Here is a 15,082-nt window from a genome sequence, read left to right on the forward strand (position 1 = left end):
AAGATAAAGTCTTGCAGAACTTAATATTTCTTCAAAGCATTTAAGTTGTATCTATAACTTTGTTTCACTCCAGGGCCAGACACTTTATAGCTAGTGTATGGATCCTATGGAAATGGTTTTGGCTTACAGTGGCACCAATCTCAGTTACAAGTTGAATATATGTTTTTAGGTTGGTAATGAATTTAATAATACACCTTAACTTCCAAGCTTCATAGCTTAGAAACAGTACCTTGTGGTTTGGGCTGCTGGTGTCGTGCTCATGGCTTACTGTTCCTGATAGCATCCAGTATTTCATGTAGCATGTCGCATGAAAATGCCTCGATGACAAGCAGCTGAGGAACGGAGCTTATTTTAGCTGGAGGTTTTAGTCCACAGTTCACGCAAGTCAAGGTGCCAGGGACTGGAAGCGGCCAGTCAGGTTATGTCCACATCAAGAGGTAGCCATCAGTTGTGAGTCTGGTGCACAGCTTTCTTCCTCCACTGTTACACAGTGCAGGATCCTGCCTAGGAATTGTACACACCTTAGTGATCAGTACTTTCCGTATCAATAAACAGATCAGATAAGACAAGACATCACCTGCTCTAGAGAGTCCCTCATTGAGATTCTATCTGTCATCAGGTGATTTATAGATTATGTCAAGTAGATGATGAAAAATCAAAACCTGAAGATTGGCTTCTTTTGAATGCTTATGACTACTCTACCATCATGACAATGGAATATGTCAGTTGAATAGTTATAAATCAGTAAATATTTGAAATTCATTTTTCTTCCTCATTTGTGCTTTTTATTGGTAATAATGTTTTTAGTAGTTACTACTGGAAAATTGTATGCATGGATACAGTGTTTTGATAATTCATACCAAACTCTATGTCCTCAATCTTCTTACTCCTCTGCCTTCCAAATCCATGGTCTTTTTTTTTTTTTTTTTTGAGACAGGGTTTCTCTGTGTAGCCCTGGCTGTCCTGGAACTCACTCTGTACACCAGGCTGGCCTCAAACTAAGAAATCCACCTGCCTCTGCCTCCCAGTGCTGGGATTAAAGGCGTGCGCCACCACTACCCGACTTTTTTATTTATTTATTTATTTCATTATTATTATTTTTTTAACCTGAGTTCACAGATTGTTGCCAGTATGTGCCAGCCTCTGCACTGTCAGCACCCTCTCGGGGCTGCATTTCTTTCTTTCTCAGTAGCCATCAGGTAGACTGTCTCCATCCATGCTGGGGTGTTGGCTGGTTTGATCTTGTACAGGTCTTGTGCATGCTGTCACAGCAGCATTGCATTTTTGTGTGTAAGGGCTGTGTTGTGCCTGAAAAGTGTAATTCCCAGCAGTCTTCCAGAACCTCTGGCCCTCAACAGTCTTTCTGCCTCTCTTCCACAGTGGCGATCCTTGGGCTTGGGAGGAAGGGGTTTGATAGAGTTGTCAACACTCAACAGTCTCCTACCCTGTGCACTTTGACCAGTGTGTGTGTAGCTACTACAGGTTCAATCTTCTAAGGAAGTGTGAGAGTTGCCTGAATCTGTAGGTGTTGGAAGGGAAATTGTGAAACTTCAGACATGATTATGCTATATAGACCTGGCTGGATTGTTACCTAACCTGACTTTGAACTTACAATCCTTCTGCTTCAGCCTCTTCAGTCTTAGTGATTACAGACATGTGTCACCATGCTGGGTCTATCACTCCATAAATCATAAATACACAGATATAACTTTCTACCCTTCCATTACTTTCACAATTTCCCTTCCCTGTTTTCTTTCCTGCATCGTGATATAAAGATCAGTTTGGTTATTTTTAAGTAAGTATCATTAAAGAGCAGGATTGTTTTAGGCTTGTATTTTTACCTGTTCTAAAGGAGAGGATGATTCCTGACTGTGTGAGCTGAATTTGATGCAACAGCTCCGTAGCTGATATCAGTGAGTGTATGAGACGGATTGAAGAAGCTTGTGTTCCATTTCATTTGGTGCCAAGGAAGAAAAGGAGAGCAAAAGGAATGTGATTCAAGAATGCTTAGACTTGGTTAGCCAACAGCCGAGAGGGAGATGTGGCCAGGAAGAGAGAGACAACGGCAGTGGGCATGAATTGTACCCAGAAGTCCATATGCGGAAGGCGTGGTCCTCAGTCTAGCGGTGGAAGTGGTGGGACCTTTTTGGAAGAAGTTAGTTCCTAGTAGTTCAGGGGTCTCTTCCTGATGTCCCTGCTAAGCCTAGGCCTCTCTGTCACCTCTGTCTGCCATGGTTGTTACAGAACCATAGATTGTGGTGGCTAGGCCCAGCTACTGCAGAGTGAGAACTCATGAATTCTGAGCCAAAATAAGCCTTTCTTCCTTATATTTTGTGTATCTTGGGTATCTTTTTTCACAGTGGTAAAAGCTGAACAGCACAAATAAATGTCAGAATACTAAGATTTTGTTTATGAGACATTAAAATGTATCTAAGGAGGAAGAACCCTTTGGTTTTTAAGAAACATAGTTTGTTATTTGTGTGTATGGGTATTTTGCCTGCGCGTATGTATATTCACCACATGCTTGTGGTACTCTCAGGCCAGAGGACGTCCCTGGCACTAGAGTTACAGATGATTGTGCGCAGCCAGTTCTCAACCACTGAGCCAGCTCGTAGCCTGAGCCCTTTAGTCTTTTTTTTTTCCTTTGGTTTTTTGGATTTGGTTTTTTTCAAGACAGGGTTTCTCTATGTAGCCCTGGCTGTCCTGGAACTTACTCTGTAGACCAGGCTGGTCTGGAACTCAGAAATCCGCCTGCCTCGAGCCCTTTAGTCTTTATGCGAGAGCGTTATTGAAACTGTGGGGTAAAGAATGTATGCTCGGTGGCGGCGGCATTCTTACCCTTATGAAATATATTGTAAAACATAAACCAGATTTAGCATCTTGATGGGATCTACATTCACTTACTAGACCAAACCAGGTTAAGGAGAGGAGAGGACCCGCCCACTATAGATGGCACATTGTCTGTGTTCAGGTCCCCGAATGACCAAAAAGAAAGCAAACTGAGCACAGTCTTTCACTGCTCTTTGCTCCCTGACTGTACATGGGATGTGAGCGGCCATCTCAAGCTCTTCCCCTAAGGTGATGGATTACACCCTGAGGCACGATGAGCCTAAAGCAATCCTTTGTCATTCCTCCATAACCCCACAGAAAACAAAAGAAAAATGAAGACAAGTGGTGTGAAGGCTGGCACGATGCTTTAGTCTATAAAGTGCTTGTCTTGCACTTATGAGGGCATATGTATTGTGATTCATAGAAACCACACTTTTAGAAGGCCAGAGTATGGAGGTCCAGCAATCAAAACCCCCCTTTGAACTACCCTAATTAACCTGTCCTATCAAATTTAAACACCTTATTCTAGCACTCGGTTCATCTTTTACCTTTACAAACATCATTTCCGATGGGCCATGTCTGTCTCCTCTCTACTCAGGGACTGTCCTCTGTCCCTTCAGGGCTAATACCCCTGCCCTCCTCCCTGGGCCTCTGTCTCTCCCGACTTTGTCTCTTGTTCTCTGCCCTTTTTTCCTTGGGACAAATAAATGTCCTTTGTGCTGAGAACATGGTCTAGGTGTGTCCTGTGCCACCTCCCGTCCTTTTTACATCTGTTCAGACCTGTGTACCAGTGCTGATAGCATGAGGTCACTCAATGGAAGTATTCACTCAGCCGATATCAGCAAATACGACAGATCACTTCTTAAAAAGATGGGGTTGTCCCATGTAATTCTGGCTGGTCTTGACGTCACAAAGATCTGCAACATCTGTCTCGAGAGGGTTAGGATGAAAGGCATGTACCACCATGGGTAGCTAAATCTTAAAAAGAAAAAAAATCCTGAACCATTAGTTTACTGATGCAGGATGGAGGGTATATTTGAACAATTCTAAGTTCAAAGTTTTGGAGACACTTTCATCCATGCTGCCTTAAATTCACTTAGATTATTATAATCTAAGAGGAATAAAACCAATTTGAATGGCAGAAACCTTGATGGTTTTTCTTTTATAACTCTAACAGCCTGGGTGTGGGCTGCATCAGACCACGTTCTGTCTTCTACAATACTGAGCCAAGGACAGTATTACAGCTTACATTGTTAACAAATGTTTTAACTTCAATTGTCTGGTGCCATTGTTTTTGTAAAGGCAGCATAACTTCCTTTTCCCACCACAGATTTAAAGTTACTACTTTGTTAGATTTACTTGTGTCTTCTGAAGTGAGTGAGTTAGGACTAAGCTTATGTCTTACTGTTCTCATTCACAGAGCCCAGTTTGAAGTGTACTGGGCTGGGACTTAATTATGTAGACCAGTAACATGAGTAACATGCATCTAAAAATGTGTACAAATACAACAGATCCTATGTAGATGCAGGCTGGTAGCTGGAGCTGCAGAGAAATTGACACCAGGATTAATTGCTTGAATGAATGGACTTTTTATCAGTTACATCATTAGTGAAAAACAGAAAGCAGCTTCAGAAACTAATCATTGAGAGAGCCTCAGCGATGAAAACAAACAAAAAAGCCCAAATGTGAAGAAGCTCTGTATTAAAAAAGGTATTGAGCCTATTCGTGTTAGCTATTTTCAGAGAAATAAAATAGATATGAATTGTCCTGTTTCTCTGTACTAGAGAAGTGTTTCCAGTGAATATGTGATAGAATAGAGCCCAGGAGGGAAGGGGCCCGTCTGGCTCATGGAGGGGGGTGGGGGGAAAGAGGAGGAAGGAGGGGGTTGTCAAGTGGAGAGATCTGGGGGGAATGTGACCATAGCTGGGAGATTAGGCAGGGGTTAGAGAGGCTTTTCTGAGACACATGTGCCATCCTTCCACAGGTGAGGGTCCTGTAACTGGCCATGAAAACTTAGAATGAATCTCAGTTTTTTCTTAAATTATGCATTATACAAAATAGGTCTAATTACAGGCGGCACTTAGCTTAATGTGGTATTAGAAGGCCAGCGTTGTAGCCTGCAGGCTTTTTAATCTCCCAGGTTACCCATAAGGCCATTTAAAAAAACAAAAACAAAAGAAGGAGCATTTTCTTCAATGTGAGAGCCACCATTTGCAAATAGATCCCAGGAGAACACACTAGACTCTTCCAGGGATCTACAGAGGGCCGGGGACCTTAATTTGTGTCAGGGGTGACACCCAGTCTCACTGAACCAACCAGAAGGTGTGCTTCCTTCTGGACATCCCCTAAAGAGGACATCTTCTCCCAGCTGGTGGGGGAGAAGCCATATTGGTCAGTCCAGCTTTGAAATGACTAAAATAGCCAAGCAGTGGTGACTCACACCTTTAATCCTAGCACTTGGGAGGCAGAGGCAGGTGGATTTCTTTGTTCGAGGCCAGCCTGGTCTACAGAGTGAGTTCCAGGACAGCCAGGGCTACACAGAGAAACCCTGTCTTGAAAAACCAAAAAATAAAAATAAAAATAAAAAATAAAAATGAAATGACTAAAATTTTTACAAACTGTTAGGAGTATGGAGAGGCTCATTTTCCTAAGCACACCTTCTAAGTTTCTTAAATTGCAACATCTGTCCAGGAAGAAAATTATTTTTACCTGCCAATCATATATTATGTCCCCTCCTATTCTGATCAGCTAGTGATGGGCTGGGAGAGAGAGAAAGTCCACCATTGTATGTGTGGGTTCAACCTGGACACACTGTGGACACACTGTCCCTGGCTCTTCTGCCAAAGGTTGAGAATGAAGAAAGTCAGAGAAGGAAAAAAATAGCTCTTTATCCTTGGAGACCTCAGCAGGCTGGCCTGCTTTTTGTTGTTGTTGTTGCCTTCAAGGTATATAGTCTTGACAAAATTTGTCTGCAAACGAGAAGTAAGGTTTTCCACAGGGAGCTGGAAGGCCCTTGTTAAGTGTAGACCTTAGTCAGTGAGGATTGTGGGTAGGTACAGTCTTCTTACCTGAGAGATGCTCCAGCTAGAGTGCCTCAGTTGCTCCAGGACCTCTTCCTCCTGCCACCCCAGACAGCCAATCAAGAGACTTTACGAGAGGCACGGGCTGTGTTCCCTGGCTAGGCCGCCTGAAAATGCTGTAGGGTGCACAGTGTCCACACAAAAGCGCATTTTCTCAGGCCAGAGCTGCTAGCAGCTAGACTCACAGTGGCTGTGCTAGAGGGGAAATAAGGAAGGAACATGCCTCTAAGCAATAGCGTCTCTCTGTGGTGGTCAGAAAAGCTGCCTGGCCTGGCCTGCTGGGGCAGCGCGGTCTTACATGAGAGAAGTTGGTAAAGTGTAAGATCCTGTTATTATGGAAGGGTTTCTATAATACCTTTCCTTTTTGAGAAAGGCCATTTTGGGCGAGGCGCAGGAGTTATTAGGAATCTCATAGAATCTCATAGACTTACAGGTCAGGCACCAAGCCCCTAGGGTCTGATTGTTAGAGTGAGGGATTCTGCCTTTTATTTTGGGCCCTTTATTTTTGGTCTTTTTGTCCCTAGAAGAAGCTAACAAAATGTTTTGAGATTCTAAATATAGTAGTTCAACCAGGATAGTCATAAATTTGTCTCGGGAAAATCCATGTGTGGGAGACTTTGTAGAGAAAAATCTGTAAGTTTTCGATATGGTCCTATTAGAGTTGGTAAACATGCTATTAAGAACAAATCAGGCAACTTTCCTGTTACTGTGTTATATTTCTAATGGTGACTTAGATTCCAGTAGACTGTCTGCTTGCCTCCCTCCCCACCTGATGTGATCCTGCGCCACATCCTTAGATGAGAACCTTATGGTTATTGTGTGAACAGATGGTGAGACTTATCCACTTAATGGCTTTATGTCCTCTGATGCTATCCTTAGCTGGTCTCCTCCCCACACCTCTTCCACTGGGCTGAACTATGTAGAGGAATTAAACTTTTTCTTCCTATATTCTCTGATAGTTTATAATTATAAAACAATTGACAGGAGACAGGTTAGCAGGGGAAAAGAAATAGAATTTATTGTGTGTGTACACAATGGGAATATCACATCAAGAGCCAGATAATTGAACTTTATAGAATTTTTGAATGCAGGTTACTGGTTTCTGGTGGGGAGATCTTAAGTCATGGGTGTTTGAATGGTTGGACACGTGGGAAAGCAAGCTTTTTTTGTTATACAGTTACAGGTGGGCTCTGAGGAGCTCTCTGAGACAGCCTTGAGTGACTGGGCTATTAATCTCCAATCTCTTTCTTGTGAGACACTTAGTTACCTAGACACTTAGTTACTAGACCCTTTATAAAGGCAGGTTAAGGGAGCTCATACAAAGCCTCTTTGTATCTGCTGTTTCTATCTTTATTAATCTAGAGGAGTATACATTTCTTTGTTAAAAAGATGCTTTTAGGAACTATCAGGTGTTTGTTCTCTGAGGAGCCAGTGCGGTATGCAGAGGTTCGCTTCTTTCCAGTTCTACCTTGATTTCTCTTCAGTTAGGGCTGCTCAGGCAGCTCAGCCCGAATCGGGCTAGGGGGAGTTTCGTATCACCGGCAAGTGCTCCGAAGCCCCTTTCTCCTTGCTCTTTCTTCTGGGCTCTTCCCTGCTCCCCTGGGCACAGAGCCGCTGGTGTTAACCCCTCCCTGCCACCTTTCCCTAGAGTCCTCGCGTGTCGGTGCTTCCTACAAACGACAGAATGAAGCAATTCGAGGAAGAGGTGAGTTTGGAAAGAGGTTCTGATCTGAATTTTGAAGGGTGGGAGGTTTGACTTGAGAAGGTATTGAAATGGGGAAAGTTATCTTGCTCTCAAGTCTCCCGTCCTCAAGGTTGGATAGCAATACAGCTATCCAGGTAGTTGGTTTTCTGGACCAGCCATTCCTGGTCAGGAATAGCTGCTGCCAGGGGTGCATAGAGCCTGTAGAATGAGACCGTGGCAGTAGGAGCTAGAGATTTCTACTCTGCGGTTTTTGCTGTCGTCTGTGTCTGTCTGTGTCTCTTGCTTTTTGCTGTCCACTCATTTATGTAACAGGTATAAATGAGTGTGTGTGAGATTCGCCCTGAGCAATCCTTTGCTTCTGCACTCCAAGATTGATAGATGTCTGCGTCTGTTAGCCATTATGCATCTGAAATTAGGGAATGTTCTTGGGCTACATTTGATCATGCCTGGCTTAGCTACAACAGTAATGTCCTGTTTGGAAGGCAAAGTCTGAGATTGACAGTTGTTTGCCATCGTTTCTGCGTGTGTTGTTGCTGGGTTTTTGTTTGTTTGTTTTTCCTGTGTTCTAGCTGTCGAATGCTAAAATTGAATATGTAACGCACCATGATTTTGCTCTGGCCTTCCCTGGGCTCCTTATCCTTGTGACCTTGAAAATAAATGAGCCGCAGTTTGTAGTATATTAGATACAGTGGGGTTGATTACAAAACTGCGAGAGCACACTTGCAGGACGAGGATGGCCTTGGACGAAAGGACCATTGCCCATTTACCTGTAACAGTCTTTCCAGTATTCCTAAGAGTTTGCTCAGAAGGGTTTTTTCATGCACATGTGATTGACACTCCCATTTGGATTAACTCTTAAGGATGTGGTTCTACAGTGATTTTTCTACAGCCATTAGGGCCAGTTATATAACACGTATACCAATCTATGACCCATTATCAGACTTTTCCATTTTTAGTTCTTAGTTTTACAATGTGCTGTGTTTTGGGGAGAGGTCATGTCTCAATGGCTGACCTTCAAGCCTACTCATATACAACCAGCTACCTAACATAATTATACCTTTATTTATCCTGGTCTGTGCTGAGTGGTCCAGCACCTCATCTTCCTTCAAAGAACTGTTGCAGAATATGGTAGAAGAAGACATTGTAACCTAAGAGTAGGAAATAAGTTAGTTTTCTACCTGACTTGCAGTGCTGATTCCGTTCCTAACAGCTAAGTAGACCAAAGCTACTAAAAAGATATGACACTTGTTCCTCTAGGACAGGGCTCATAACCTGTGCCCTTTGCTGAACCTTTGATACATTTCCTTGTGCTGTGATGATCCCAACCATGAAAGTAGTTTGTTGCTACTTCATGATGGTAATTTGGCTACTGTTATGAATTGTAATATAAAGAAATATCTGATCTGTGACCCCAAAGGGGTTGCAACCTACCAGGTTGAGAACCACTGTTTGAAGCACTATTTGGCAGTATGATAGACTTTACGATGTAGTATATAATATGCCACATGAGTTGGGAATACAGTAAGGAATGATTGAATTATGCTGTTGACTATTAGACAATGTCATGGTTGTATTAGTCTTTTTTTTTTTTTTTTTTTTTTTTGATAATTTAGTTTTAAGTCTCACTATTCAGCCTTGCCTGGCCTGAATCTCATGGCGCCAGGATTGTGGTAGCATAAGGATCTAGATTCAAAAACCTGTTGGAACATCAGACTTGGAATACCGAGCAACAATACTTGGGATACTTCTCACACAGACTCAGCATTAGTAAAGCCACATGGTTCTGATACTGTTGATGGTGGGGCTGTCCGTCCCCACAGAAGACTCTGCATCATTGTGTGTCTGCAGTTATTACAAGTCAGTGCTACTCTAACTGAACACAATCAGAATATCTTTACACACAGCCCACCCAGGGGCTATGGTCAGAAGAACAATGTCCTGTGGCTGAGAGAAGCTGTGTAGAGCGACTTCCTGTCTTCAGGACCTTGGGAAGAGCTTCCTTAGCCATAGGGAGGTAATTTAAAGGCACCATTTAAAGCTGGCTTTGCTGTGCTCTGCAGACGCTTGTTGTCTGCTTTTGCTCTGGCCTGCTCTCCTGGCTTTCGTCTCCTCTCCAGGCTTTAGCAGCATTTGTGTGGCCTCTTTCTAAAACAACTTTGTATTAATAATATTTTATGTTTGCAGAATTTAAGATTACAGGATTGAATGTAAGTTAAAAGTTAAACAAATTAGCCTAACTAAATTAGCTAACTAAAAACTAAATTAAATACATTTTGGTTGTTGAACCTACTAAAGTAATATTGTTACTATAATTTCTGGCTTATGTTTCTATTAAAAATGGTTTCATGAAACGTCATGTGAATATCTGAAATAATTAACGATAGTGACTTTATCTGATAAACAAAAACATTTCTTAACATCATTCATGCCAGGCTCTGGATCAGTGGATCAGTGTTCTGAATTAAAGGGTTTCTAAATTCTTTTAAATGGTGTGAATATTTTAGGAGTATCTACTAAATTTCCTATGTATAACTTTCTTTGGGCTGCTCCTTAACTGAATGCCCTGTGATATCTACATACTAACTATAATAACATTCCACGTACTTATGATATGTTAAAGATTATCAATGACAGGAAACCAGGAGACCAAGGTGGGAAGAACAGATCGGCCCCCTGCTGAGACATTGGGAACAGAGTTGTTAAAACCACCTCCAAGGTTGTTAGAAGCCCAAGTCTCTAGAGATTGCTTAGCTGTGGCAAGGAAGTTTGAGGAGACACAGTAATTAAAATGTCTTCTGCCTTTCTCACATTTCTGTGGTCATCAGCTGACATTGCTGTGACCTATGGTGTTATTTCATTCCATATTCCTTTAATGTTTTGTCATGCTAACTAAGAGAGGGAGATTTCGATGTTAGTACAATAATGTGATACATTTCAGTAATGTAGTACATGTCTACCTTTCCCTGTTAATGCAGCTATAGAATTCGGAGCACATGAAGTAGAAACCCCATCTTACTTTGTTTCTTCTCCTGTGTTCTCTCCTGGCATTGTTACATAGGTAAAGAGAGATCCATCCAGTCTTTGAAAACATCAAGAGATACATCACCCTCAAGTTCGTCAGCAGTTTCTTCATCCAAGGTTTGTTATTTTTCAAAAGTTAGCTAGAAATAGCATGTGAAGACGAATTGTCCAGGACAAATGTTACAGTGGAAACCTGTGGTGCTCAATGGACCCATTTGAAACCTTGAATTTTAAGTTATCACAACTTGAAAAATTAATGATAATTTTTCTCATTGATCTTTTCCTATGAGCTTTCTATGCAGCCTTTGCTCATCTCCAATAATCAAAGGGGAATCAATATTTAGATGGAGTGTGTGCTCAGAGGATTTGCTTTTATTTGGGGAACTGAGAATATAGGCAGAAGTGTAACATGAATTTAAAACTGCTCAATTTTTATATTCAGCATTTCCTCTCCTACTAGGTCATAGAAAAAGTTTTATAATTAGGTTTAAATTTCAGTTCCATTGGAAAGTCAAGATTCACAAGCTGGATAATTTCCTCAAAGTGCTAGCTGCTCCTTCTGTACCTTCTGTGTTGGGAAGGTGGGGCCCTTCTCCGTGTGCTTTTCCAGGCTACCTCTCTCAGCCTGGTACCTTCTCTTGCTCAGAGCTTGTTTAGATACTCGCTACTTTTTGTTTTTTCTTTTAATGTTTTTGACTCATTTAGCAAAAAATAGTTGTTACCTGGTGGCAATCTGGTGTTGGTCTACAGGGGGAAGCAGTTTCTCATCCTGAGGGGGAAAAGCAATCTTTCTGTGACAGTCTTATCATGGGGGTATGGGGGGGGGTCCTCAGAAATGTCAGGTTTTTTTCTGTTTTGTTTTGTGGCAGTGGGTGGGCTGGAGATCCTTGCCCTGGCCAATATTTGACAGATGTTTTTCCCACTGAGGACATCTCTATCCTACAAAGCCAGCTCTTTGAAAAATCTTTATGTGTGTTTTTAAAATTGGAATTTTCTAAGTAGTAGCTCAGGCTGGCCCTGATGTCTTTGCACCAGCCCCCTGAGCGCTTAGATTACCTGCTCAGACACACTGGCTTTCAGAGTATCTTTTCAGAGTGATAGCCTTTCAAGTACATACTCCCAGGGACTGATGAGCAGAGTGAAAAGGTGCTGTTCTAGATTTCACTCTGCCCTTTACAAGAGCTTAGCAGTCATTAGCTTGGTTTTTCTCTATAACTCCTTTGAAAATAAACCTCTCTTTAAAATTAACTGGACATTGTTTTCTTGAATATGCCTTTGTTTTCTTTAAAAAACAAATTCTTATATTTTTTATCAATAGATTTTCTTTTGATCCTATTTTAACCTTCTGAGCCTGGTAGGTGCCTTATACCTATGCACTGTATGTGTTATAGTCCCAGTACTTGGAGGCCGAGACAGGATGATGAGCAGATGATAGTGATCTATGGAAGATAAATCTAACAATTTGTATTATGTGCACGGGAGCCATAGCGCCACACATCACATATGCACAAAGGCCTAGAAGCTTAGGACTGACTGTTTGTTTTGTTTAATTATGTATTTGTGTGCCAGTGCCAGATATCATCGGCATTCTAGCCCACCCCTGGAACTGGAGTTACAGATGGTTGTGAGCCAGCAACGTGGGTGCTGGGAACCAAATTATGCAGACCAATATTTCTATGGTGGCCTCTCTAGGCCAAGCATTTGTCCTGTAATAAGCTTTTGTAGGCACACATGGGTATCCTTAAAAAAAAAAAAAAAGACCTCTTTTATAGCTTTTTCTTACGTTGCTTATGTAGATCTCTTATTATAAAGTGAATGACAGCTTTTTGGCACCATTCCTAGGTTCATAGAAAACTGCAGTTTCAACATTTGAGTCAAAATAGTCAAGCATATTTGGAGCAAAATACTTCCACAATGCGGTGTGTGTGTGTGTGTGTGTGTACACGTACATACAGACACAAATAAATCATGATCATGCTAAATATTAGCCACAGTCTGCCTGTAGTTTGCCGAACTTACCAGTATGGATGAAGCTTGTGTGTCCCTTTCTATAGTAGTTACTATCAAATCATTACTGTTTTCTACTGTGAAGTAATGAGGCCTGCCCAGGTCCCTTCCGTGAAGGAGTTGTATCAGCATGTTCTTTGGTTTGCGTATAGAAAAATTCCATTGGTAGCAGCGCACCAGTACTGCTGAGGTGTTTCTGTTGTTTTCACTGGGGCTGTACTCCATGCAGGGCTTTTGGAGTACTGACTAGAACCAGTACAGTGCGCATGTTGAGGAAGGTGAGTGAGCGCTGACTGCGCTGCTTTCTGGTAGGGTTGGGCAGCCTGCCTTGTGCAGAGAACACAAATGTGTTAAAGGGCCTGGCGCTCCGTTAGTGGTTTCTGCAGGAGTGAAAAGGGATATGCTTGCTCTCAATGCCAGGCGCTTCCTGTGTTAGAAGCCTTTAAGAACACTAACAGAGCTGTCTCTCTATTTATTTCTCTTAGACGTTAGACAAACCCGTCAGGCTGACTGAGAAGGAGCTTGCTGAGGCTGAAAGCAAGTGGGCCAATGAGACACTAGAGAAGTCAGAAGACAACAACTTGGCTGAAATTCCTGACTTCGAGGTATGGTTTAGTTTCACCTTTATGTTTCACACCTGAATGTTTTGTCTGGATTTTAAAATGGATCGAAGTCCTATGTGGTACCACACACCTATAATCCCAGCATTTGGAGGTACAGGCAGAAGATCTTTGAGGACAGGAAATACCTCAGCGTGTGCTTGGGGAACTGTTTTTGTTGATTATTGAATTTATCACACAAAGGAAGGAAGTATGAAAAGTATGTCTTGGGATGATTTTAATAAATAACTTTATTTTTTTAATTTGCTTTGGTGGTGACACATACCTTTAATTCCTGCACTTGGGAACCAAAGGTAGATAGATCTCTGTGTTTGAGGTCCACAGAGTGAATTCTAGGTCAGAGAATATATAGCGAAACACGTTTTAAGGAGAACAAAAACAAAACAAAACAAAGAAGAGCCTTTTGACTTTGCTCCTCCTCCTCTTCTTTAGTTCTGGGTGAGCCCAGGGCCTGTAGGTCACATCCCCAACCTGCGTAGAAGGCTTTATGATAGGCAAGATTACTCGTGTGTATAACAATACTGTCTCAACCATATCTTCATGCATGATAAAAGGGTCAGTCTCCAAATGCCTACTGTATAATGTACATAAGTCTGTGGTAGCTATGGTGTCCACACAGACTTACTTACGAATGTCTGAGTCACCTCCTTTTTGTTTGTTATTTTGTTATGTGCTGGTTTGACGTTTACGTAGTAATGTTCTCTTAAACAGGTCAGAGTTTTGTTAGGTGTGATTACAGGTATTTTTGAATATCCTTAAGTAAATATATAAAATATGTCAAGTTGTTCTTAGCACTTAGTAATACTTGAAGCATAGATAAGGGAAATAATTGGATTGTTTACTTAATGTTGATTATTTTAATAATTTAGAATAATGAACTCGGGTCACCAGACTTGAGCCGCAAATACCTTTACATACTAGTCCATATATCTTGTCTGGTTTTTTTTCCTTTTAAGATTTTGTGGGAGGGGGAGAAGAGAAAGAGGAGGGGGAGAGGGAGAGGGAGATATATGTATGAGAGAGACACAGACGGACGGATGGATGGCTGTGTGTGTGTGTGTGTGTATCCCCGCGTGTGCACGCTCGCACACACTCAACTAAGTATATGTGGAGGTCAGAGACACCACTTTAGAGTTGCTTCTCTCCTTCCACCATGGTATTCTGGGATCAGACGTTAGCATCAGCAAGCACTTTCATTTGCTCCATCTGTCGGCTCCATTCTTTTTCCTTACTTTCTTTGCTTTTACAGAGTCTCCTGTTAGCTGTGATTTCACTATTTTCCAAAACTCATGTATTTTGAGTACAGGAAGATGTGTTGTTCACTTGTGCCCTGGATACCGAGATTGGGAAGTTTTTGCAGTCCAGAATTGAGGGCGGCCTGGCGTCTGGGTGCTGTTAGCCTTGGAGTCTGAAATGGTCCTGAGTTCTGATGTGATCCCTTGAATGCTCTGTGGTTTGGAGGGAGGATTCTGTTCCTCAGGTGACAGAAGAGCAGAGAGCTCATCCCAAAAGTTCTCTTTGAGTTTATCTTTTAAATTTTATTTTAATTTATTGAAAATTTCTCACGTATGTACATATGTTGATCAAGTGTGTTCTGTCTCTCCCTTCAATCCAACTAAAACTGGGCTTTCCCTAACATATCTCCTCACATTCTCCCGCTAGCTTTATATTCTCCCAATGATATGTTTATGTTTGAAACCCATTGAGTCAGTGCTGCCCTGTGCACACGTGTCATCTGTGCACAGTCCACCAGAGATCACTCGGAAGGAAATGTGACTTTTTTCCCAGCAGCCAGCAGCCGCCAATAGCAACTGTGCTAG

General features: G+C 42.0%; 1 protein-coding gene across 6 annotated transcripts in view; it reads left to right on the forward strand.

Annotated features, from left to right (window-relative positions):
- Nucleotides 1–15,082, forward strand: part of Pphln1 (periphilin 1) — a 90,232-nt gene that overhangs the window by 42,912 nt on the left and 32,238 nt on the right. For 4 of the 6 annotated variants that reach the window (XM_052161736.1, XM_052161737.1, XM_052161731.1 and 1 more), the window contains 3 exons: nucleotides 7,558–7,614; nucleotides 10,673–10,752; nucleotides 13,128–13,247. In XM_052161736.1, the coding sequence (XP_052017696.1) occupies nucleotides 7,558–7,614; nucleotides 10,673–10,752; nucleotides 13,128–13,247 (257 nt within the window). The remainder of the gene's footprint in view (nucleotides 1–7,557; nucleotides 7,615–10,672; nucleotides 10,753–13,127; nucleotides 13,248–15,082) is intronic. The other 2 variants (XM_052161732.1, XM_052161735.1) reach the window with 1 other exon arrangement.

The sequence above is a fragment of the Apodemus sylvaticus genome, chromosome 17, assembly GCF_947179515.1.
Source record: "Apodemus sylvaticus chromosome 17, mApoSyl1.1, whole genome shotgun sequence".
Classification (NCBI taxonomy): domain Eukaryota; kingdom Metazoa; phylum Chordata; class Mammalia; order Rodentia; family Muridae; genus Apodemus; species Apodemus sylvaticus.